This window comes from Ochotona princeps, chromosome 7, assembly GCF_030435755.1.
Source record: "Ochotona princeps isolate mOchPri1 chromosome 7, mOchPri1.hap1, whole genome shotgun sequence".
NCBI classification, from domain to species: Eukaryota; Metazoa; Chordata; class Mammalia; order Lagomorpha; family Ochotonidae; genus Ochotona; species Ochotona princeps.
In genome coordinates, this window is record NC_080838.1 from 68045336 (window position 1) to 68070347 (window position 25012).

At 37.5% G+C, this 25012-nt stretch overlaps 1 protein-coding gene across 1 annotated transcript in view; it reads left to right on the forward strand.

The window, feature by feature from the left end:
- BTC (betacellulin) overlaps positions 1 to 25012 on the forward strand; it is a 43405-nt gene that overhangs the window by 8656 nt on the left and 9737 nt on the right. Inside the window, exons 2-3 of the mRNA XM_058666723.1 lie at positions 16035 to 16133; positions 23721 to 23838. Coding sequence (XP_058522706.1) covers positions 16035 to 16133; positions 23721 to 23838 — 217 coding nt within the window. The remainder of the gene's footprint in view (positions 1 to 16034; positions 16134 to 23720; positions 23839 to 25012) is intronic.

The following is a 25012-nucleotide window of genomic DNA, read 5'->3' on the forward strand; positions in this document are numbered from 1 at the left end:
TGCTATTCTTTAACCTTAATAATAATAATAACAATAACAACAGCTCTCATGTAGGGCCATAGTGTTGTTTTGAGGACAAAATGAGATAATGAAGGAAAGGATTTGAAGAGAACAATTGTCAAATAAATGTTCAGTGTCATATTACCATCCACAACTTTGTGAATGTGTGAAAAATTTCTAAATTATTTCATAGGCTTTGTCTAAAATGGAGACATAAAACTTCCGTGTTTATGAAATCAGTTCAAGTGTTAGATTTGTATGTGGGTCAGCAGAAGTTGCCAAAATATTCATCTTTGAAGGTGAGTAAAGAAAAAAAGTCATGGATAGTCTCCACCCTAGGTGCTACGTTAGTGCAGTAGGAAGCACATCTGTCTCGTGATATTCTCCATCCTACCTACCATGCTTTTAAATGCACATCGAATGTTTCCACTAGGAGAAACATTTCCTGAGGGATGGGAATTCTGTGTTTTGCTCATAACAGTCTGCCATTAGCTAAAATCGTTACTCTGTACAGTAGGTGACCCACAAAAGTGTTGAATGAATGAATCTGAAATAGAGTATTGCATGAAGTCCTCCAAAACCATCAGCTCTATGGGCTTGTCACTAAGACACAAACCTTGCTGTTTTCTCATACATATTCTCAGAAACACACACTCTCACATAACAAACATACAACATACATGCAACATACATCCATAATTCACTGGCTTTGATGATCGAAAACCAAGCCATTTATCTTTTCCTAAAACTTTTGTATCTGTTTTTAATGTTTTTTGCTTTTGCTCTCACTGACTTATTTTCATTAGATAGTTCTGGTTTTGTTGAGTAGGCTGATCTGATAGAATATGATATGTTCATGAAGTTAGGTATTGACTAACACTATTTACAAAACCTTAACGTGTCCAACAGCAGGACTGTCTTATCCATGACACACTATCAGATATATTAAATATAAATACTGGCTTGATTGTTAAAATATGCGATAATGAAAAAAACATATGTAAGTCACTAGTTCGTTTCACTATTTTTTCAAGATTTACTTTCTCTGAAAGACTGAGCTATAAAGAGAAGGAAAAGGGTTGGAGGGAGATACACACACACACACATAGAGAGAGAGAGAAAAAATTTTCCATCTGCTGGTTTATTCCAAAGCTAGAACCCAGGAGGTTCTTGGTTCTCCCACATGAATGCAGGGGCCCAAGGATTTAAGCCATCCTCTGCTGCTTTACAGGCTACTAACAGGAAGCTGGATCAAAAGCAGAGCAGTTGGAACTTGAATTGGCACCCATGTGGGTTTCTGGCACTGTAGGCGGGAGCTTATCCTACTGTCCCATAGCACTGGCACCTATTTAATTATTTTAAGGCGTATTTACTATGGGTTGCTTGGGGTTTGTCTCTCAACAGTGTTTGTGTCTGAGAGTTGCTTGTATTGATCCTCAGTGTGGTGAAGTGAGAGTTGATGGGATCTTTAAGAGGTGGAACCTACTAAGAGGCCCTTAGGTTACTAGGCACTTGAACTTGGAGGGCATTGTAGAGCCTAGATTATTTCTGCTTTCTGTCTGGTGGTGTGATGACCATTTTCCACTTGTATTTCTGCCAATGTAGTCCCATCCATCTTGAGGTCTTCACTGGAGAATGGTGGCTACTGTCACCATGACTGTGAACCTACAGAAATGAGCTACGTATACCTCTTTTCAACATAGTCTGCCCCAGATATTTCATTATAGCAACATAAAATGGACAGAACTGATACATACCTGACACTGAATGTGACTGGATCTCTGCAAAGTGTGGATCAGACCAGTCTAAATACAAATGTTGTCTGTCTTTTTTAAAGAGTTTATTGTGTATTGGATAGCACCAGCCTCTCATGGACTCTTCTCCCAGAACCCTGATGGTGCAGTGGTTCATCGTTAAGAGGTATAGTTGCAAATCCACCATAGATTAACAAAACCTAGAAAACTGGAATCATATTTTAATAACAAAAATTTAAATTATTGAAAACTGCAATGATTAAAATTAAGGAAAAAGTCAAGAACATTGACTCTGAGTAATGACAACACACCACTCAGAGAGACAGAGAGAAAAATAAGGTCATTCTTGATCGTACTACTCCCACTAACTTTACCTTGCCCTATGAATTCTCCATACTCTTGTAATTTTGTGAGTGACTTCTATTCGAGAGCCTCCTTGGGAGTGAAATAGTAATGGAAAATGAGTAGCCAAGTGATAATTTTTACTACATGTATGATACAGTGGTAGCAGTTGCTTATGAATGAGGAGAGATCAGTTAGAGACAAGTAAAAAGGAATCTGCTATTCTGATCCTAGCAATTGAATGATGTTTAAATATATGTTTAAAAGTTTTCTAAGAATAAAAGTTTTGCATTTTATGCTGTAATACACACCTATATAATAAATCATGAATAAAAATTACCTTGTCGTGGAGAAATCTAGAAAACATTACCTTAATAAAATATCAAGTCTAATATTGCAATGATATTATGTAGCCCCTCAATTGATAAAAGGAGAATCCTTTTCTCTATAATATTTTTTCAAAAATGCCTGTAACCACAATCACGTCATACTAAAACACCAAGGAAACCCAAAGGTAGATGTAGTTTATGAAACACCATGCCAGTAGTTCTCAAAACTATCAATTAAAAGTAACGAATTACTATAGACTGCAGGATACTGAAGATCTTGACACAGAAAGAAGGCAATAGAGGAAAAACTGATTGAATCAGAATGAAGTTTTAAATTCAGTAACTTAACAATATTGTATTCTTAGTTTTGATAAATACAGCATAGTATTGTAAAGTAATGACATTAGGGAAAGCTGGGAATGCTTATGGAATACACAGAAATGTTGACTATTGCACAATTTTTCTATAGATATGAAATTATTTTAAAATAAAAGGTTTTGAGGCAAAATAATTCCATGGGCTGTACTATTAACTAGCAATCTTAAACAATTACCTAGTTAGAAAATAGGATAGGCAGTATAAATGAACCATTTAGCTGACTATGATTTTACAATCTAGCACAGTGCCTGGCATGCAATACATCCTCAATAAATGTATATTTGAATATTGAGTCCACAAATATTTTATAAGAATGAATGGAACTGTAAAACAGCAAACTGAGGAAAAATCTTGAAGATTGAAATTGGAATGGGAATTTCCGTGGGGCTGAGTTTAGGGCAAAATAAGTTATTACTTTACATATAATTTAGTGTAAAATTTCAATTTTGCAGGTTGAAAAGTTTCCCAGATATCATTGATGACAATGCTTGCATAACAATGTGACTGTACTTAATGCCATCAAACTGTATACTTAACCATGACTAAGATATTAAATTTCATATATGTTTTTATGCAATTTTAAAAGATTGAGGGAACAAAGTCCTCAAATGGAGCGCTGGTGGCATGTGTACTTACAGTTTTGGAGTCAGAAAAAGAGTTGACAGAGTTGAAAGGAAAAGAAGAAATGCATAGAGAAGCCAAAGCTGGAATGGATTTTGAATGGAGGACTTGGGTAGGTCAACCCTATCAAAGAGTGTGGGTGTGGAGGTGGATGGGGCTCAAAGAGAGGACACTGTGAAATGAGCCAGGAGCAAGCCATCTGTGCTCTTGGAAGATCAGAGACAAGAGACTAATGATAATCAAAGAAGCTTAACCCAAACTCACATGTGTGCACACACACACATAAGTGAATGTGAGGCTAAAAATTGGGGTCATGGGTGGAAAAGAAAGTTTCAGTTTATAAGAGCTATTTTCAGTGTTTGAAATGCTGTTTCAACACATGTTTTCTTTGGTTCAGAAAGCTCAACTTGGATTATTGAATTAAACTTCCTTGAAGACAGCTCTCACCCCAATTTGGAGGGAGGGGTTCCAAATGAGATTTTGAAGATAAGGGGACAAACTGCCTTGAGATGTGCTGCGCTTCCCATGGGTGGCATGCCCATAGATTGGATCCTATTTCCAGGAAGTTATATGCAGCAGATTCCAGGTGAGGTAGGATGCAGACCAGATGTCTGCCAAGGTTTCCTGTGTCTTAGGAATATAAAGCGAAGTTGTTAGACTTTGGCAATGACTTGGAAGTTGGAAGATAGAATTTCAAACTAAGGAACTAGTTGCAGATTTCTCTGGGATGAAGAAAAGTGGTAGTGCAATTCTGAATTTTCAGTTCTTAGGTGCACTACCCTCCACCTCCCCGGCTCCTTATCATCACCCCCCAAAAAAAGTGACTTTGTCTTGTCATGGTCCTCATCTCAGAGCATAGAAGCAATGTCTTGTCTCAGCCCTCGGTTTTGTGTGAAGATTGCATGGTTTGCATTTTGCCATGTATCAGGGTGATAGTTTGCAGTGGCGATCTTCTTGTGAAGAATGCAACACAAGGCATAATGAACAGTGATAAATTATTTTGATAACAATTTTTAACATTGTGTGAGGAGACCCTGTTAACGTGGTCATCCCATGATAGAAGACCTTTGTGAGAAAAATCCTTATTCTATTTTGGACAAATGATCATCATCTTGCAGGGGAGAAATGTCAGAAAAGGGGTTGTTAGCCTGGTTTCCATATAGCATTAGATGGCACCCAGAACATCAGTCTCCGCCCCATCTGCCAGGTTGTCTTCATCACCACAAGGAGATGCTCTTCATGCTCTTTTACCAATTTCCACCCAACAACAGACACTGCCATTAAATCCCTATTGAGTGGGTTTTCTAAAGCAGTCAGATTTTAACTGGGAAATTGTTTTTCAGGATGTGGTGAGAAAATATTACCATACTTCAACTGGAAATATGTGGTGTGATTGCTTCTTTGTGAGTCTGATTTTTATAAGTCACAGTGGAAAATCAATTGAATTAGTTCAAGTGATACATCAAGAAGAGCCTCATTTCCTAACACTTTTGTATAATTCTTCCCTCCAGATGGACAGCTTTACTCATTGTCTCCCAGATATGTGCAGCTCATTTCTGTGTCACTGCCTTGGGTCTGGTTCAGTTCTCCCCTCATTTTGTAAAACTTTTTGATTTTTCCAGATGAATATATTGCCTCTTTTTCAAATCCAATAGAATTTATTGTGTGTGTAAATAGAAATTATTTTAAAATTCTTTTAAAGTTTTGTTTTAAAAATTTTAAGCTTATTTTAAATTTATATTTAAAAGTTATTTATTTATTTATTAATCTAAATATTAAAAACAGCTAGTACCCCCTACTATTTTCTTATATTTCTGGTCTCTAAAAATGGTTTAGTGCATAAGCATAATAATAGATTAAGGCAAAGTTGTGTTATCTTAGTCTAATTCATCTAAAGGGCTTAAATTCTGGGGTTCTTTCAGGTTCAGTAAGTACCTACTCTGAAATTCTATGTTCCTTTTTTTAAACCATTATTAAAGTTTGATGACTGCTTCCTCATGGGTCAGAGAATGTGTTATCGCTATGTCCAGATGCCAGTCCTACAATTCCTCCTCACCTGGCACTTGGATAATCCTCCTTGAAAACAAATTGTCTGCTTTCTTTGGCTCCTTTGCCTTCTTTCTTTGACCTACTATGGAATTCATAAGCCCACAGCTTGTTATTTGAATTGTTACAGGGTCTGACTGTCTGGTCTGGTCTTATTCAGGAATGAGCATCAAAAACTCAAGTTTTGATGACTGCTGATTTCTAAGAAATGAATTCTAGGTTATTCTTGTCACAGATTCAATAACTGTAATGGTAAAAAAATGTGGTCATAAAACCGTGTCACATAATGCAATGTAACTAATATAATAATAATAATAATAATAGTAATAATAATAATAATAAAATGTGATCAGTTTACTGGCAAAAGTATTATTGTGGTGCTCACAGTTTTTAGCTCTGTGAGTTAGCTAATGTATGACAGGTTGTTGAATTACTTATCTGTATGGATTTTAAAAATATAAGATTGTGAAGTAATTTTATAATTTTAAAATAGTGTTGTCTATGATCGTTAACCTTTCTTTAACACCAAGATATTGCTTCTATCATTTGGAATTGAGTTTCACATTGGCGGAAACATCACTTTGTATTTGACTTTCCTAAGTTTGAATGAACAGTTACAATTTGTGAAGAACCTGTTATTTTTCTCTGCTTCCCCTGTTGGCCCTGAAAACCTAAAAGACAGTCTTAGTTTTATAGGGTGGGAGGACCTCTAGGTGATGTGATTTGAGAGAACAAGCAAAATTCCTCTTTGAAACATTGGTCCTTGTGAGATGACAAGTATTTAAGACAAGCTACCGACAGTATCTAAGACAAGGAATAAAAGGGGTTTATTTTGGCTCATGTTTTCAAGCTCTAAAGATGGAGTGGCCCCACTGATTCCATACATAGTGATGCTGTTCTTATGGATCTCCTTGAGGCAGCACAGAGTGTCACGTGGAGTACAGGTGGGCAAAGGACCTCATAGTGATCCAGAATGGAGGGAAAGAGGGAGACAGTAAGTGACTGGCTAGGCCTAACTTTTATTGAAAACTGCAAGAGCTGCCTTCTAAGGATTTGCTCTCAGAGGTTCCTCTAGGCTCACTTTATAAGCATCATCTTTGATTTGGTATCCAGTAATACCTAATACCAAATCAAATGGCACTCTTAGTGCCATCAGCTTAGGACCTAGGGACTTAATCATTTGTATGTGTTTGGAAACATATCCTATTAAAAGCCATAGCATTTCCTGGTGCCCACATTACTTAATATATTGGAATAGAAAAGGTATACATCTCTTGAGATTTCTTCAACTGTCTGCTTTGCGTTTTAGTCTTCTCATCTTCATACCAGATGTCCACTCAGGCACTTGGGTAAAACCCCATGTCCTGGGGACAGATTTCTGATTTTTAATGATGAAGGAGCCAGAAATTAGTTCCCATCGGGATGGTTTTCCCAGTGGTAAATTGGCAATGGAAATGGTTGGTTCAGATATATTTCTCTTTCTTTTTTCCTATAGACTACTTTAATTCTCCCCACCTTTTTAAAAGAGTTATGTGTTTTTAATTTGAAATTCAGATTTACAGAGGCAATATAGAAATAAACCTGCCATTTGCTTGTTCACTCCCCAAATGGTCATCTTCTACTGCCTTCCCATGCACATCAGCAGGGAACTGGATAGAAAGTGGAGCAGCTGGGACTTGTACTGGTACCCATATGGGATGCCAGCACCACAGGAAGAGACTAGCCTGCTGTGCCATGGCACTGGCCCTGATGCAATTCCCTTTTGAACCACTTTCATGGCTTGTATATGAGTGAACATGCCCTCTGTGTAGATTTTTATTTGGGAGTCATTAGGAATGAATCCATTCATTTTGTACTTTGCTGTGTATATTCCGAATAAAGTGATAACCCCTTCATCTCTAATTCAGACTTGACATTCAAGAAGTCCCAGCTTGGGATGCTAGGATTTAGAGTATAGACAGCCAAGGACTTGCGATGGATGTGACTTATGATGGATTTGACTTAATGATTTTTCAACTTTACTCTAGTGTAATAGTAATAAATATTAGGTGGAAACCATGCTTCAGATTTTGAGTTTTGGTATTATCCCAGGATGGTGCTGTGAAGTTTGCAAATCTTTGACTTTTATTTCTAGTGTTGATTTAAACTTTAGAAACTCTATTAACTATAGTTTTCAGAAATTGGAGATAAGATTTATAACCCACTTGACTTTTATTTATTACTGTCTATGATGTGACAGTACCAATTATGTTCATATCTTTGAGTAACTTAACCAACCAACTGAATTAGTGGCTGGCTGACATAAATGGCATGCTGAATCACTGGCAGAATTATTCTCAGAGTGTAGAGAACCACACATGTAGAAAGCTCTGAATCACTGAGAAAGCTTAACTTCAAAGCTCTTTTTAAAAGCATTAAAAATGGCTTCCAAAGGGATTATATACAATTTTGCATCACTACATTTAAAATATAAACACAATATAGAAATGTAGTTGGAATGTATATACATTTCTATCTTTTATAGCTTATATCACAAATATAGTTTGTGCACAAGTTATGCCACAATGTGTAAACTTGGCAATCTCTATTTTTAACCATTAGAATTGTGTTACTGTTTTCACCAGAGTTAGTGTCATTCCTCTTTTATGTATTATCTCTTAGGGCTACTATTTTTAAGTGCCTAGCCTATGCAAGGCATCACCAAGTTTAAAAAAGTATTTCCTTTTATGCCTTCACTTAATAACATAGCTAAATGTTTATCAGAATCATGTAGTTTTGGTATTATGATTAATTAACTTCATCATAATCCTAAATCTGATGGTTAAAATTTAGATTCTAGATGCAAATATAGCTCCACTTGAGTGCAAAGCTGTCCTTTTCTCACTAGTCTATACCTCTTTTCCTTTTAACAGATTCCTAGGGATGTGACTCACTGGATGTAGTCTATTTTCTGTTTGTGTTCATAGGTTGATAAATTCTTCTTTGGTTTACAGCTGGGTTTTTGAATGAGACAAGGTATGTGGTTCAAATTTTAAAATGAAATGGGTATAGGATATCCAAAGTATTCAACTGATTAGTATACACAAGTAGAAGCTGTGCAATCTATCTAAGATGTCCTAAATCATTAAAATGAAGATGAATGGACATTTCAGAATAATGTTATATCTAATTTGAAAATACAAAATGTACTTGGCTCTAAAACTGGGAAATTCAACTCATGGATGAGGCAAATACAACGTCCAGGACTGGTGAAGTCAGTCACATATGATCTTTTTAAATAGTTGATCCAGCTGGTGTCCTACTTACCTCAGCATGAGTTGGGACGGAGACAGCTTGTCACACTCCTTGACAGCCTGCTGCAGTTTGAATGCTGGTATTGTTCCCACTGACTTCATCCCCATGCTGAGTGACAGGGATAATACTTTTGATACATTCTGTAATTTTTAACTTTAGAATCTCAACATGTGTACAAGTAAATGGAACTTTGACTCACTGAAGTGTAATTGGATTTCTTTGCCTTGTTCATTTAAATCTAGCAATGGAGTTTACATGTACAAACTGGTCCCAGAAGCAGGGACTCAACTTCCAGTCACCTACACATGTGTTTAGAAATATTATTTTGGTTTTATGGCTCTTACACATCACAGAAACTCTACAGGTAATACAAAACAGGGAGGGTAGAATGACATAATCAGAAAAAAGAATAAACCTAATAATTTTAGCTTCCTAGAACTACAGGAAAAGTGGTGGCTGTATCTGATAATAAACAGAATAGGAACCTAGGATTTAATGCGATAGCCAACAAGGACTCCTAGGTTGTGGCAGTGCATTAACATAAGTGTGGGGTCTGGGAGTCCCACTAAATTCTGTCTTTTTGTATTAACTTGTTTGTTATTGAAAAGGCAGATTTTACAGAGAAAGAAGGAAAGATGTAGAGAGGAGGTCTTCCATTTGCTGGTTTATTCCCCAAATGGCCACAATGGCTGGAACTGGGTTGGTTCAAAGCCAGTATCCAGGAGCCTCTTCTGGGTCTTCCATGTAGGTGCAGGGGACCAAGGACTTGGGCCATCCTATACTGTTGTCCCTGGTCATGAATAGGGAACTGGATTAGAAGTCTAGCAGCCAGGACTTGAACCAGTACCTATTGCAATGCTGGCATTGCAGGTGGTGGATTAACCTGACGTGCAGCCATGCTGGCTGATTCTGTCTTTACCACCTTATATGTCATGGCATTTTATTTTAAGCTTGCTCTTAAAGGAGAATGATGGGCCTTCTGGGGGATAGCTTTCGCTGATACGATGAAGGAACCAACTGCCTAGTCCAAAGATGAGAAATGTTCTCACAGAGAGCTGGTAACTGACTCAAGTCTATGAGACACTACTATGGGCCAGAGAGATTAGGTTTACTGTAGGTAATTCAAAGATTAGAGTGAAATAACAGGAATGTAAGAACAAGCAATATTTACAGAGCTTTGGAAAAAGTACCTACTTTTTGAACAAATGAATGAATGATTGTAACAGAAAGAAAGGATAAATGATCTCCTTGAAATCACAAGTGTTGGAAGAAACTAAAATGTCTTCACTAATATTTTAAGTATGAGTTTTATAACTGTCCCAGACCATGATTTCTATAGAGCTAAGAATTTCTTAGTAGGAGATTTTAATGTTTTTGTTTATTTACTAGTTCTGAAAACCTAATATAGCATCTAGTTCTTTTGAAAAGAAGTGTTATTCTGTCTTTCATGGTTAAGTACTGTATTTCCCTTCATTTTCTCTAAAATGCAATTTGTGCTTCCACTGACAGTTTTAGTAATGTATGTTCCTTTAAAAATTTGTATTTCATTTTTCTTGGTATCATAAGCTAGATTAGGGAATGGGCAAGGAAGCCATGATCCCAGAGTTTCTTGAAGAAAAAAAGGGCAAATGGGTTGTTAATGAGTTGAAGGTCACACAGTGTATTACTTACTGAGTCTGGTGATCTTTGTATAGGATAATAATACTTTCTCTAGATATTATTTAAGAGGCCAAAAGTTGAGCCATTGAGGATGAACAATTTCTTTAGTTAAGAGCTTTTTTATTTTATTTTTTTACAAAATTATACTTTGTATGTAAATTATTTTTATACTTTGGATAAAAATTATGTAAAATAATTTGGAGTAAATTGCATTGCTCCTCAATTGGAGAATCTTGCCTACTAGGAGACATTTGGCTTTGACTGGAAACTCAGAAGTAGGAATTGGAAAGGAGGGCGATGTTAGTGGCATCTGCCAGGTAAAGGCCAAGGGATGCAACAAATCCCGTGTTGAAGAACTATCTAGCCCCAAATGTCAATAGGGTGAAGTTCAGGAACCCATCAGATCTTTCACCTTCATTTAAAACTAGAGTTGGATTTTCTTGAATAATGAAAAGGATGCATAGACTGTTAAATACTGAACTTCTTATTTTCCAAAAACATTTTCAAGCAGAATGAAGTGCCTTCCCAAGGTGTAACAAACTTTGTCAGCAAAGGACCGTGCATTGCAGAAGAAGCCCTTGCACTCAAGGGACACTCTGCTACCTCTTCTGGCTTTTGTTGTGAATCCGTGATTGATCTTGCTCCTGTACTTTTTGTTTTCTTCCTGTCAATCATCTATTGCATTGATAAAAGTAATGAAACAAGAAATTATTTTTCTGTACATATTGACTAACCTTCTGTCCTTCTAAATCCAACTTGCTTGAGGAGTAATGCAGAATTATTCATACTTTCTTCATGTCATTAAGATTTCTCTAGCAACGTGCTATTAGTGTCTACTATGCACCTATTTCTGTTTGTATCTTTAATTCTCTTTCGGTTTTTCACATGGTTGATCAACTTCTCACAAAGCTTTCTCTCTTTAGTTCTCTGGCTGCTGTCAGTGTCTTGAAGGACCTTCTCTTTCGACTCTGCTATCTTGCATGAATTCCTCAGGAGTTTGCCCTTAATTAGCTTTCTGTTTTCGTACTGCTCTTTCTGAGAGATCTATTCCCATGGAAGTAAATGCTACATGATTTGTTTATCATGACTCAATATAGATCCTGCAGCTTTAGCCTTGCTCCAGAATTCAAGAGTTATATGTCCATCTTTCTCCTAGGTGAATCAGTTGTCTAAATTTGGAGCATCCAAAATTGGATTTCTGTCTCCAAGCCCATAATGCTTGTCTTCCCAAATACTTTGTATCTTTGTGATTAGAGTCACCATCCAACTAGTTACTCAAGCCCCAAGCTCCAGGCTCATCTCAGAACCCTTTATCTTCATTTCCAGCCTTACCCTACCAAGTCTGTCGTATTTTACCTTGTGACTATCAGTCATATTATCTTCTGTTCCATAACCAGTACTGTCATGTTGATTTATTTGTGTCTGAATCATCCATGCTTACATTAATCTTTTCAAGATGGAAAAACCAATGTTGTTGCTTTTCTCTTAACACTTGTCTGTAACCTCATTTTAGCTGCCTAGTGGAATCCAAATTCATCATCATGGGCCCAGCGGCATGGCCTAGCGGCTAAAGTCCTCGCCTTGAAAGCCCCGAGATCCCATATGGGCGCCGGTTCTAATCCTGGCAGCTCCACTTCCCATCCAGCTCCCTGCTTGTGGCCTGGGAAAACAGTTGAGGACGGCCCAATGCATTGGGACACTGCACCCATGTGGGAGACCCGGAAGAGGTTCCAGGTTCCCGGCTTTGGATCGGCGCGCACCGGCCCGTTGCGGCTCACTTGGGGAGTGAATCATCGGACGGAAGATCTTCCTCTCTGTCTCTCCTCCTCTGTGTATATCTGGCTGTAATAAAATGAAAAAAAAAATAAAAAAAACGAATTCATCATCATGACCCACAGGCGTTTTATGATTTGCTTGCGCTCTTCACTCATCTGCCACCACAGTCCCCACCCACAGCCTCCAAGCAAGATGGGCAAGTTATTTCTTACCATATATCCCCCCAAATTAGTTATTTTGCTTGCAAGCTGTGTAATTTCCTTGTTAATAGCATCTACGTCTTCTTAAAAAATCAGTTACATTTTTATGAATGTAATAAAAACACATAGATTTCAAAGATCAAATGGTACTATAAGGTGTTTAACAAAAAAGCAGATTTTTTGCATCATACCTTCTTGCCTCTTCACCTCCCAGAGGCAATCACTTCTGACTTTTTAGATGTTTCTCCTGATATCCATTTCTGTATTACTACTTTGCTTTGATGCAACTCTTCAAAATGTTAAGTTCAGATCTTACCTTTTGAGTACCTCTTCTCTCACCACTCCTACATAATAATATAGGAGCTGGTGCAGTGTAGACACACTTATCCCTACCAGTTATGCTACCTAGTAGCTGTGGGTTAATCATTATTGGCCTTGATTTTATGACAATGCTTGTCAAATAACAAATATTAACATTGTCATAACCACACACACACTAGCCACTACTGAAACAAATAATACAGTGTTATTATTGCTTTGCTTAAATAATTTTGTTTCCTGGGATAATGAATGCTTAAAAACATCATTTATTTTACATTAAAACTGATCATAAATCTAAGTTTCTCTATTTTTGCTATTTGGTAGAGTTGTGCTTGTCACACTAAACTGGAAAGTCTTGTGTGTCTGTCTGACCAGAATGTGGAATCCTTGAGGTCTCTGATAACTACTGTAATCTTTGAATTTGCTTTGTTTTGCAACAGTGCCAAACATGTAATGCTTAATAAATACCTGTTGAATTCTGGATAAGATAGGAATGCCCTTTCTCTTTATAGCAGCCTTTAGTATTTGGTAAATTGTTTGCAAGCATTGATGATTTCTGAATCCTTACAAACTCAGTGCCTTTTAGGGTTCAGGCAATTAAAACGAATGAGCACAGGAAACCACATGGGGATTATGGTGCTTGAGGGAACCCCTGCTTCCTTCTTCCAGCCAATTGTTTGGAGGAAAACCTCTCAAACCCTATGTTCTCAGAACATAATCTGTTTTAATTTGATTTGAAAAAAAAAATAACTTTGGAGATCAAGGAAATGGTTCTTCAGGGCAGATTTGGTTTACAGCCACTAGCTTATAACATGAAATCCACTTGTTTGTTGATGGAATCCTTTATTCCTTCTCTGTTGGGTCCTGTGGTAGGTTGCACAGATGGGTGATACACCGCTTCATAAGCCGTACGTGTGTTATGTATTTGTTTGGGAGGAGAGGTACAGGTAATCTAAAAATTTGGTGATCTAAAGACCAAAGTGTGATTAACAAAATAAACATGTAGTTACTCCTTTTTTCCTCTTGTTGCAGTAAAACACACTTGGGAAAAAGTTAGGAGGTACAAATAAACAAAATCAAGGGGAAAGTCCCATTTTATCCAGCTTGGGCAACTGCCTGTTTACTGACCCTGTGTTGGAAGTGTTGATAGGGAAGATGTTTGTACTTATTATAGCCACATCAGGCACAAACCCATTCACATAATGTATTTCTATTTCACAGACTGCTTTCTTGTCTAGGAGTTTACTGAGATATTCTATTAATGGTTTAACGTAATTTGATGGCAGAATAACAACTTATTGCCTACATAGTTCAATATTTGGGGTATTGCTAAATGTCTAAGTAAATTTTTTTTTTTGGTAACTCTTATTGGATAAAGTATTTCTGTAGCCAAATCTATTTATCCTGAATCAACTGCTCAGGACAAGTAACTAACAATGTAATTACTGGATTCAAGGATTTTTACATATTCTGTGTGTTGTTTATTTTTTCTTTAATGCTCTATACTGTGTTAAATTATCTTCCACCAAAGCAGAATTGATTTATAGTTTTCATTTCTCTTTACTGTTCCAACATTGGCTACCATCACTGTCTTTAACATATATAATATGAATACATTCATATATTCAAAATATAATATATTCACAGCATTCAAATATATTCATATTATGTTTATGGATGAAAAATAATCTTTTTGAAGACTTCTCCTTTTTTAACACTCTTATGACCTGAGAAGTCACTAGCTGCTGTTTGGAGCACACTTGACAAACATATTCTGTTCACTTGTATGTTCCTGGATGCCATGAAGAGATGCATAATTTAGAAACTATTGGCCTGATTTTCAAATTCCAGTACCACCAGTGGGCAGGCTATTTTATTGTTGCAGTTGTATTATGACTACTTTTTATTGAGCATTGATTGTATGCCAGCATTATTCTGAATACCCTGCATATGTAACATATGTAACACTGGCAAAAGCAGGTCTTGAAGTCAGGCCCAAGTAGTACCCAAGCTATCTTTCTTTCTTCCCCTCTTTTCTGCTGTCTTACATTTTTACTCTTAAAAAAGTTATTGTTCATTTTTATTTGAAAGGCGGACTTTTACAGAAAGAGAAGGAGAGACGGAGATAAAAGGTGTTCCATCTGCTGGTTCACTACTCAAATGATGAGAATGGCAAGAAAGAGTTGATCTGAAGCCAGCAACCAAGAATTAGGACCCTCCTCTGTGACTCCATTTGGGTGTGGGAGCCCAAAACCTCTCATCATCCTGTACCACTTTTCTAGATCATAATCAAAGAGTTGGATTAGAAGTGAATAGAAATGGAACAGCTGGGACACAAAGCAGCACCTAGATGGATGTCAGTGTCACAGGTGGAGGATTAACTTGCTGTGTCACTGCATCAGCCCCACATCTTTCAAGTCTAGAAATAAAATACATGCCATCTGTAGATGACAGCATCACGAACATGAGGTTGCCTATGACTCGGCTTCATGGCTAGAAACAGGTGGTCCATCTTGTTCCTCTATGCTTTTGCCTCACCACCTTGTATCCCATTTCTGCTTTGGGCAATTTTAATTCAAACCTCAGATATATTATTTCATTAGTAGATATTTCAACATCTATCTTTAAAAGCTATGGATTCTCATTTTTAACCTAACTCACAATATACTTATTGTTCATTAAAATATCTTTGGCAATCTAATGTCCAGTCAGGATCAAATTTTGATTTTTCGTAAGTGAGCTCTTTGTTCTTGATTTGCTTGACTCAGGAGTCCCAGAAAACTACCGTCCAGAACCATCCTAACCATACGTTGAATTTACCTCTCTGTGTAAGGCATGAGAACTGTCTCAGATACAGAGACAGAGGTACTGACCCAGAAGAACCAAAGTTTTGGAAGAAGCCCAGGGGTCAGACATCTAGTTCCCATTTCCTAAGAATATGCCCTCACTAGTTAATGTCAGTGGAACACAGGTGTTGTGGAACAATCCATTCTCTCTGGAAATCCATCAAGGCACTCATTCCATGTCTGGACACTCAGCTTCTCTGTTTCCATGATATAGTTCCATTCAATGGTACAGTCAAGTCTCCTCTCTTGAGATATGTAAATGGTGCTGGTGTGAGTATTCTGTCTTTAAGAGTGAGCTCCAAACACTAATGAGACCTGCTAGCCTCAGGCTGGGAGAGAAGGGCTTGAAAAGAGAAGCTGTGGGCTTAATCATGACTTTGACAATAATCATGACTCTGAAAGCAGATTTCACAGTGAGAAATTGTGCAAGTTTTCATGTTGGTTTTGTCTTCTGTTTTGAACCTGAAGGGCTAGTGATCTTCCACTGTGTTGTGGCTAATGGGAATTCAACAAGGAGTCCAGAAACAAATGGCCTTCCCTGCGGATATGCTGGAGAAAATTGCACAGGTAATGTTTAAGCTTCATATTCAGTCTTGGAAAAGTGATCTTCCTCAGTGTTCATATTCTGATACAGTTGGAATCATATGGTGAAAGCTAGAAAGGTTTTGAGCACATGGTAATGAAGCAAGCACTGTGAGAAGGAAAAGAGTACAAAGGTTAAAATAATCTGTCAACGGTCAGACCAGCTGGTAAATACCAAATCTGGGAATCAAACCCAGATCTGCCTGAATCTACTTCTAACTTCTGCATTCTTGAATGGTGTCACACTCTTATGCTCTCAACTGTAGTAAGTGTAATTACGGACTGCATTGTAGAAAGTCATTGCATTCTATCAACTTTAAATCATATTACTCCTTCTTATTCCATACCCTAAAGAAGGAAGGAATGCATGGATCTTTTGAAAATGCAATTTACGTGGGTTATTCTTAAATTAGTGCTCCTAGAGTTATTGGCCTAAGGCTGTATTTGTCCTTAACCAAGGGATGTATAATATGAATTTTAGGCTTTGCGAGACACACAGTCACACATATTGTGAAAATTAATAGGCTTGGCTGTGTTCCAACAAAACTTTATTCAAAGACAGAGTCCGTGGACTAGATTTGGCCCTTGGTCATGATTTGCTGACCTCTGGTCTAAGGATCTGCTTGTTTGTGAAGATGTGTTATGACCCTGCACAGGAGAGGATTCTGATTTGAAACAAAAAGGAAGCTAAAACACAAGCAAATTTTAAAAAGTAGATGGGGTGAGGCAGAGCCTCCTGTAGTCCCTGGAAACTTTTCTGAGCTGGTGACATGGTGTGAAGGGCCTCTTTCCTAGTGTGCTGGGGAAATTGTAGTTGAGCCAGGACCATGCTGAGCCACTTTTCCTGATGTGAGTCATCCTCCTGCAGCGGTGGGTGGGCGAAAGGGTGCACTTGGGTGGCATGGTCCCATGATGCCTTAGGCCATGCTTGTGTGGGCCTGGTCATCATGAAGGGAGAACAGGGCCAACTGTACATGTGTACCCTTTTTTTCAGTCTGGTTTCAAAGGTATTAACGGATGACCAGCTCATATTTCCCTTGGGAACTTGTTCTACACTGTGATGATTAATAGTACTCAGAATTTTAACTTTAACATGTTATGCAATTTTATTTTTGTTGCATCAAGAGTGCTTAGCACAATGATATCCCTATATCTACAAAATTGTTTCATGGGAAATAATAATAAAAATAATCATAAATATTAAAAAGACAAAAAAAATGCTTCTTCTCCCAGTGGAATACACGTTGCCCATGGAACATGGTTAGATACCTTATTACGATTTTGGAAGCAGGAGTAAGGAGACTTTCACAAATAAAGATTTTTTTCACTATGTCATATATTCAGTTACTGGCACCAATCCATCCCTAGTTGTGGGCATTTGGGAATGAACTGGAGAATGGCAGATTTCTCTCAGTCGCTGTTTCACTGCTTTTAAAAGAAAATAAATACACAGAACAAACCTTCAAAAAGAAAAAAGAGAAGATTTTAAAGTGGATAGTATTTTTATAATTGTTAACTGCAGGTATAAGGTGCAGAAGACCTCTTTGTATTCTTTGTGTTTGACTAAAACTTTGCATCCTTTGGGCAGCAACATGCCGTTTCCCCTTTTACCAAGACCTGCAAGTCGTTTAATTTTTGTTTTTATTTTTATTTTGTTCTTGGGTCAAATTTGCTAAATAGTCTGCTGATGGTTTTTGCATCTTTTTTGTTAGTAATATTGGTATTTATTTCTTTATCAGTTTTCATGTCCCATATTTTATGTTTAATTTGAGTTTTTCCTTTTTTCCTAGTAAGTCTAGCTAATGGTTTGTAATTTTGTTTGCCTTTTCCAAAACTCAGCTTACTAATTCGATTGATGCTTTCAGTTAATTTTCTAGTATCTCATTTAGTTTTACTGAATTCTCTATAATTTGATTTCTTCTTTGAATTTTTTAAAACATGTGTTTATTTAACTTAAAAGTCAGAGTCACTGAGAAAGAAAGAGAGAGAGAGAGAGAGAGTGCTCTGTCCTCTGGTTCACTCCCCAGATGGCTGCAACAACCATAGTCGAAGTGATTAGAAGACAGAAGCTCCTCCTGGATCTCCCATGTAGTACAGGGCCCAAGGACTTGGCCCATCCTTCTGGGTCTCCATGTGGTACAGGGCCCAAGGACTTGGCCCATCCTCCTGGGTCTCCCATGTGGTACAGGGTCCAAGGACTTGATTCATCCTCCTCTGCTCTCCCAAGTCATAAACAAGGTGGATTGACATTTTTATGGCCATCATTTCTTTGAATGATCTGCCTACCCCGTTATGTTACTGTTTCCCCTCTTGGACTTCTATGAAATGTGCATTGGTGTCCTTAATGGTGTACCCTAAGTCTTTTGAGTTTCTTGATTCCCTTTTATTCTTTTTTCTTTTGTTTTCTGATTGTATAATTTTAATTTCATGTCTTCATTACCCTTATTTTTTCACTGGTAACCCCAGTAGTAATTTTTTCGATTTGGTTATTGCATTATTCAGCTTCAATATGTATGTTTTCTTAAAAAATGCTTTCTATCTTGTTGCTGAAGTTCTTAAATTGTTCATGCATCCTTGTTGAGCATATTTATGATCAGTTAGTTTTGATTCTCTCCAAACATCTGTTCTCAGACATGATCTGCAGATAATGATCAGATAATTCTTTTTTTGCTGTGTTTTTGGCCTTGGATTGTAGTTTCTGTAAAAAGCCTAATTTATTAATTCTTGCTGCTTTTCCCCACTATCATTTTGGTTTCTGTTCCTTTTAGCTCTCACTTAAAAGGCTAGGTAGGTATTTCTAGGTATTGTGGATATTTTAATGAAAGTACTTGCACAGCTTGACCACCTATTTCTCTCTCTCTCTCTCTCTCTCTCTCTCTCTCTTTCAAATAAAAAAATAGCATTGCAAATGTTGTCAGTCTGAAAAATCATTTAATGAATTTGTAATGATCAGTGTCAGAATGAGAAGTTAAGATTTTTAATGAAAAATAGATGTAATATATCCATTCTGATGAGTTGTAGTCATAAAGTCATGATCAAAAAGATTCTTGCTAGGGTTTAAACCACATACACAGGACTAAGAATGCACACTGCATTTAATCCAAGCATTCATCACATTGAGGAAAACCCCATAGTGAAACTAAGTTATGAAATCACTGACTATACTTTTCCACTTTGGCTTATCCTGACAGAATCTATTCCATTTCACCTGAGCAGCCACATAACCCAACTAGGATGAGCCTTTCTTGTGTAGTTGCCTGTGTGCTCTAAGAAAGACATCCTTACTTCTAAACCAGACTCTTAGAAACATATTTTTTACATCAATTAACCAGTAGTAACTCTGTATTTCTTGTTTTTTTCTTAACTGATTGACTTTTAGAATCTTTGGAATATCATAAGCCATCATATGACTAAGTTTTTTGTTGTTGTTGTTGAAATAGTAAAGACAGATGATTTATAAAGAGAAAAAGCTTAATTTAGCTCACAGTGTTGGAACTTTGAAGTCCAAATAGCATGATGCAGGCTTTGGCTCTGCCATGGGGCCTGTTATGGATGGTGGAGTGCATGTGAACAGAGAATCCCAGGGAAAGCCAGGAAGCCGAGTGATTGGGCCCAAACTCCAACTTCTATTCACCTAAACTGCCTTCTGAGGACTTGTTTTCCATGAACTTAGAATCTTCCCTTAGGCTCCTTCACTAAAACTTCCACCACCTTCAAGAGTTCCACTTTGGGGACTAACCCTTTAAAAGCATGAGACTTAGTAGGCAAGTAAACTGTAGCATCCATGAAGAAAAGGAACTATATTACCATCCAATTAGGAGGCTGTTGAAGGCCAGCCTCTGGTGAGCATAGTTTTCCATTTTTATTTTCAGGGGGAGTCTCACTTTGGGAACACATATTAAAAAAGTGTAAAGAGTAAAAAAAATTTATCAAATGCCAGTGCTTTCAGAACCCTAGGAATCTGCTTCATTTTTGAGATTGTACCATTTAATCTTTAAGAGAGAAACATAACACTTGGGACAAAACATTCCTCTGGGGTAGTATTAACTTTTCCTTCTTGATAAACATCTCTGAAGTGGAAAAATAGAACCTTTCCTACCCTTTGTCATCAAGTCTTATGGTAGGCTTAAAAAAAAAAAAGCTAAATTTCAGATAAGGAGCTTGATGACTACCAAATGAAAAGGTGAAAAGCAACTGGAATTTTAAGTGCAGTTTATAAGGGAAAATATTGATAAGCTCTCTGTTTCTAAAGAAAAATGTACCCCTAGTTTTGTGGCTGTCTGTGTTATTCGTTTTACTTTAAGGCTGCAGGGTTTCATAGAGAAATCACTAGGCATTTTCTGCCCAGTGAAGTGGAAAGGTTTTTAAATCCAAATGACCGTGGGAATATTGAAGAGCACGCTTACTTGGAGAAGGAGTGCCTTCTATGAGCCACCAAAGCAGGGCCTGGCAACCACTCCACCGGCACAGATGTGTGCTGCGTGGATGAACTAAGACGGATCAGATCACTGGATCCAGCAGCTGCTGGTCAACTCACTTTTCTGTATCATAGGACACAGGGTGTTTATTAGAAGTTTGAATATATTTCAAGCGGTACAGTTCCTAGCTGAATTGGTGACATTTGGGAAACAGACAAATGGTGTATAAATTTAAAGCAGGTATGCTTTGGAAAGTAGGAGTATCTTTTCTCATAGATGATAGAATTGCTGTGAAATCTTGCTATATCTTGATATGTCTTGAATCTCATTGCTTTCCATTCTCCTAGCCCTGGCTCATCTCACATTTGTCTGCATGGCTGAGGTAGGTCCAGGTTTTATCCAAGCATCTTCCTAGTGCAATCCAGATTTCAGTTTCCTTGTTATTTCATTCATTCATTCAGTACTTCACAGTTTAAAGTCATTTTTGCATATGCTGTAGGGATCATCTCTAGTCATTCGAATTATATTCAACTCTCCTTAGAGTTCAAGTGTAGATACTTCAGTCTCCTTGAGTTTCTAGGATTTCTTCGTAGCCATCTTTAAGAAAAAGATTCTAGAATTAGGCTATTTACTAAGGGCATTACTATTTGAGTGAATCTGGTGACAGGTATATTTTAAATATATAATGTGTGTGTTTTTGTGTGTATGCATACACATATATAAATGCATATGTATTTATATAACCCATATATACCTAACCCGTATGTATGTGTGTTTGCATATATAATATGTATGAAATTTGAGAGAGAGAGATAGAGGAGTAGAGTGAGATTGAGACTGGGGCAGAGATAGACAGGAATCTTCTGTCTACAAATACTCATAGCAGGCTAGAGGGGACCAAGCCAAAATTTTTCTCAAAGGGGTATCAGGAACTCAACCACTTGATTCAATACCTGCATTAACAGGTAGCTGAAACCAGGAAAGGAACTGGAACTTGAACCCAGGCAGTCTGAGATAAAGGCATCCCAACTGCTAAACCAAACCCCCACCTCTCACATATGCTTCTTTTTTTGTTGTTGTTCCAATGGACTTTTACAGTGGATGTTATCAAGATCAGTTTTTAGGTTACTATGGCTGCTTTCAGGGGTTTACTGCAGATTTTTATTTTAATTTGCTTTATTACAGAAATTCTGCTAAGTAGTATATCTTTTGTTTTCTCAGCACTTTCTACTCAGTGGCTGTTATAGAGGCTGTGGAAATACGAAACATTCAAGTTGACTTATCAATTTATTTGTCAAAATACATAAGTCTTTGACCTTGACTCACTCGGTAGTTATTTCTGTGAGAAGTTTCTGTCTTTCTGATGGAAGTCTGATTGATTGGTATGCATGGAAACAGCTCTCTGAAATGTCCCAGCAGCCAGCATGGGTGGATTGCAGGCCAATGACAGCAACCAGGTGAGGTAGTTCCTCATCAACAATCTGCCACCCACTGGAAATCTATATAATTGACTCCTTGTATCCAAAGTTTAAATCTGTGAATTGAATCAAACACAGGTAAGAAATGTTTGGAAAAACTACATCTCACTAAACATGTATAGATTACTGTTATTATTCTCTAACCCATATTCTACAACATCATTACTCTCTAACTCACATTGAGATAGCATATACAATTGTATTAGCTAGTGCAAGTTGTCTAGAGATGATTGAAACCATATGGAGGTTTGTGCAGTTGTGTGCTAATCCTATACCATTTTGTGCAAGAGAATTGGACATCTTGAGCTTTGCACATGGATAGAGGTTTTACACCCAGTGCTTCATGAATACTGAACGACAATTCTCCTCTGACCTGGTCTCCCCTGAAGAGCATTCAAAATCCTTTGAAATTCCTCTCTTTGGTGATCCTGGAATAAGTATATAGGTCTGAAGAGCATTCAAAATCCTTTGAAATTCCTCTCTTTGGTGATCCTGGAATAAGTATATCAATTTCATAATCCTAGGTAATTCAATGGTTCCTGCTATTAATGAAAAAAATTCTTAAATGCCATTGTATCGCCAGGTGTTATGGTCAAGCTCATGTGAGAAGCACTTTCCAAAGCCCCATGTTATCTTTCTGTTTCCTCAAGTCTGAGTCCTGCAGGTTATGGGCTAATAATCCATGAATGAGGGAAGTCTGACTCCTGGTTATCCTTGTTTTCTCTGGGTATGGGCATGGCATCAACTATGAATCAATAGCTGAAACAACTACTAAATAACTATGAATTGTTTCTCTACAGTCTTTATTCATTGAAAGTTTTACATATGTATGCTAGAAAGATTATTACATATTATTTACCTTCGTTTTAAAAATAATTAAGCATTCAGGACTTTTACAGCAAGGAAATCTGGTATTAAAATTCAGGAATGAAGCTACAGTGTTTGTCTTCTCCTTTAGAACAAAGTCAAGCGTCCTTGGGTCCAGCGAGAGACAAAACCTACCGTTAGGCAAGCATGACATGTGAAAGCATCAGCCAGTGAGCAAATAATAGACACCTGCTTACGAGTGAGGCTGCCAGAGCATCAGAGCATAGCAGGGGAGCATGGACAAGATGGCCTTGGTTTGAGATCCAGCTCTGTCCTTTTAGCTTTGTGATCTGGAAATGTGGCTTGCCCTCTGTGTGTTGTGCTTTGCTGATTGTGTAGAACAATGCTCACCTTTCAAGAGTGTCAGAAGCAATGAGATAATAAATGAAAAGTGAACAGATCAGCACCTTGCACTCAGCAAATGCTCCATGTTTAAGTTGAAAAATGACAACAAAAATGTCAACTAACCAACCTTCCAAAACCTCCTTTCACTGGCATGGCTCAGATAACATTGAAGGAATGAAAACTTTTTATTTATTATCTAGATCTCACCCTATATATATATTTCTGAAAGGAAGGTTGGACACAAATCTTAGTTAAAACAATGAAACAGTTCCAACACAGTCCATATTAACCAGTTCTTAGAATTCTTTTGGAAGCTACCAACATTTAACATTTATCCTAGTGTGGTGAGAAGGAGACATGAAATTTTATTCTATAAGGGGAAAAATTAGTTGAGAACTAAGAAAGTGATTTGATTTATGAAACAGTAAAATGCTTGACTTATAGAAATCTCTCTCATTTTGCAGCTACCACCGTGCAGCCTAAACGGAAAGGGCACTTTGCTCGCTGTCCCAAGCAATACAAGCATTACTGTATCAAAGGACGATGTCGCTTCGTGGTGGCTGAGCAGACCCCCTCATGTGTGTAAGTGGAGTGTTCTGAACCAGCAGTTGAAGGAGTGCAGCGCGGCACCTGCCCGAGGTTCCACAGGCCTGGAAAGTCTGAGCTAAGCAAGCCATCTGTCCTGGCACAGTTCCGCCCAGTCCTGCCCCCAGCAGCAATTTATGGAGAAACCGACACACACTTTCCTCCTGAAATAGGAGTGTGTGAGAGTCCAGAGCTGCTTCCTCTGCTGCCTTGCGTAAGCAAAGATGATTCTGCCCAGGGTTTAGGATGCTTTTCAGTTCAACTAATCTCCGGGGTTGTTCACATGGAAACGATTCTTCTGCTCTCATCCAGTCATGTATAAATGAGAGAGATCCTGCCAGATGAAAAGCTACTTCTGCAGGTGTCAGGCAGGCACAAAGAAGTCAGTTCTTTTTAATAAACATAGATTAGTAAGCTTATTTAGTGCAGGGGTGAATTGGGATAAAACTATTAGTAGCTTACGGGTCCAAGCTTTTCTCAGGCACACACAATTGCATTTTGTATCTTTCCAATGTGTTTTTTCCGTTTTATGTTTAAAATTATGTATTCCTCCAAAATTCTCCCAGGGACTTTTTTTCCTCCATTGTGGAGTGAGGTGGTTCTTTGCAATTTTGAACTAAAATTCACAAAACATATACCATATTCTTTGTAAATATCTCAGAACAGAGATTTTAAATCCTCATATTGTGGACTTTAAGGGGTCATAGATGCCTTAAAAATTTAACTGCAATTAATTTTAATTTTAATGGGAAATGTGCATTGATAATAATTATTTGGAGATAAGAATTGTAACTATAGAAAAATATGATATGGTATGTGTGTGATGGACTTGGGAGCATGTTTAGGTTTAAATATCAATACCTTTTTTAAACTATTCCCTGTGCCTGCAGATTTGTTGTTCATTAATATTGGCAACCTTCTAAAATGAATGCCGTGGTGTAAGTCTGTCTTGCTGAGAGCAAACCAATGCTTACTGCCTTCAGTTTGTGCTTAGAGCTCATTCCCTTAGCTTGCAGAGCTGCTCTGATCCTGGGTTGGCATTCTGGCCATATTGTCCACCACATCCCCAAGTGTTTCCCTGAATCCTACATTCCTCTCTGTGGTCTATGAATTTTTCGAAGATTTATTTGTTTGTTTGAAAGTCAGAAATACTGAGGAGAGAGAGAGAAGG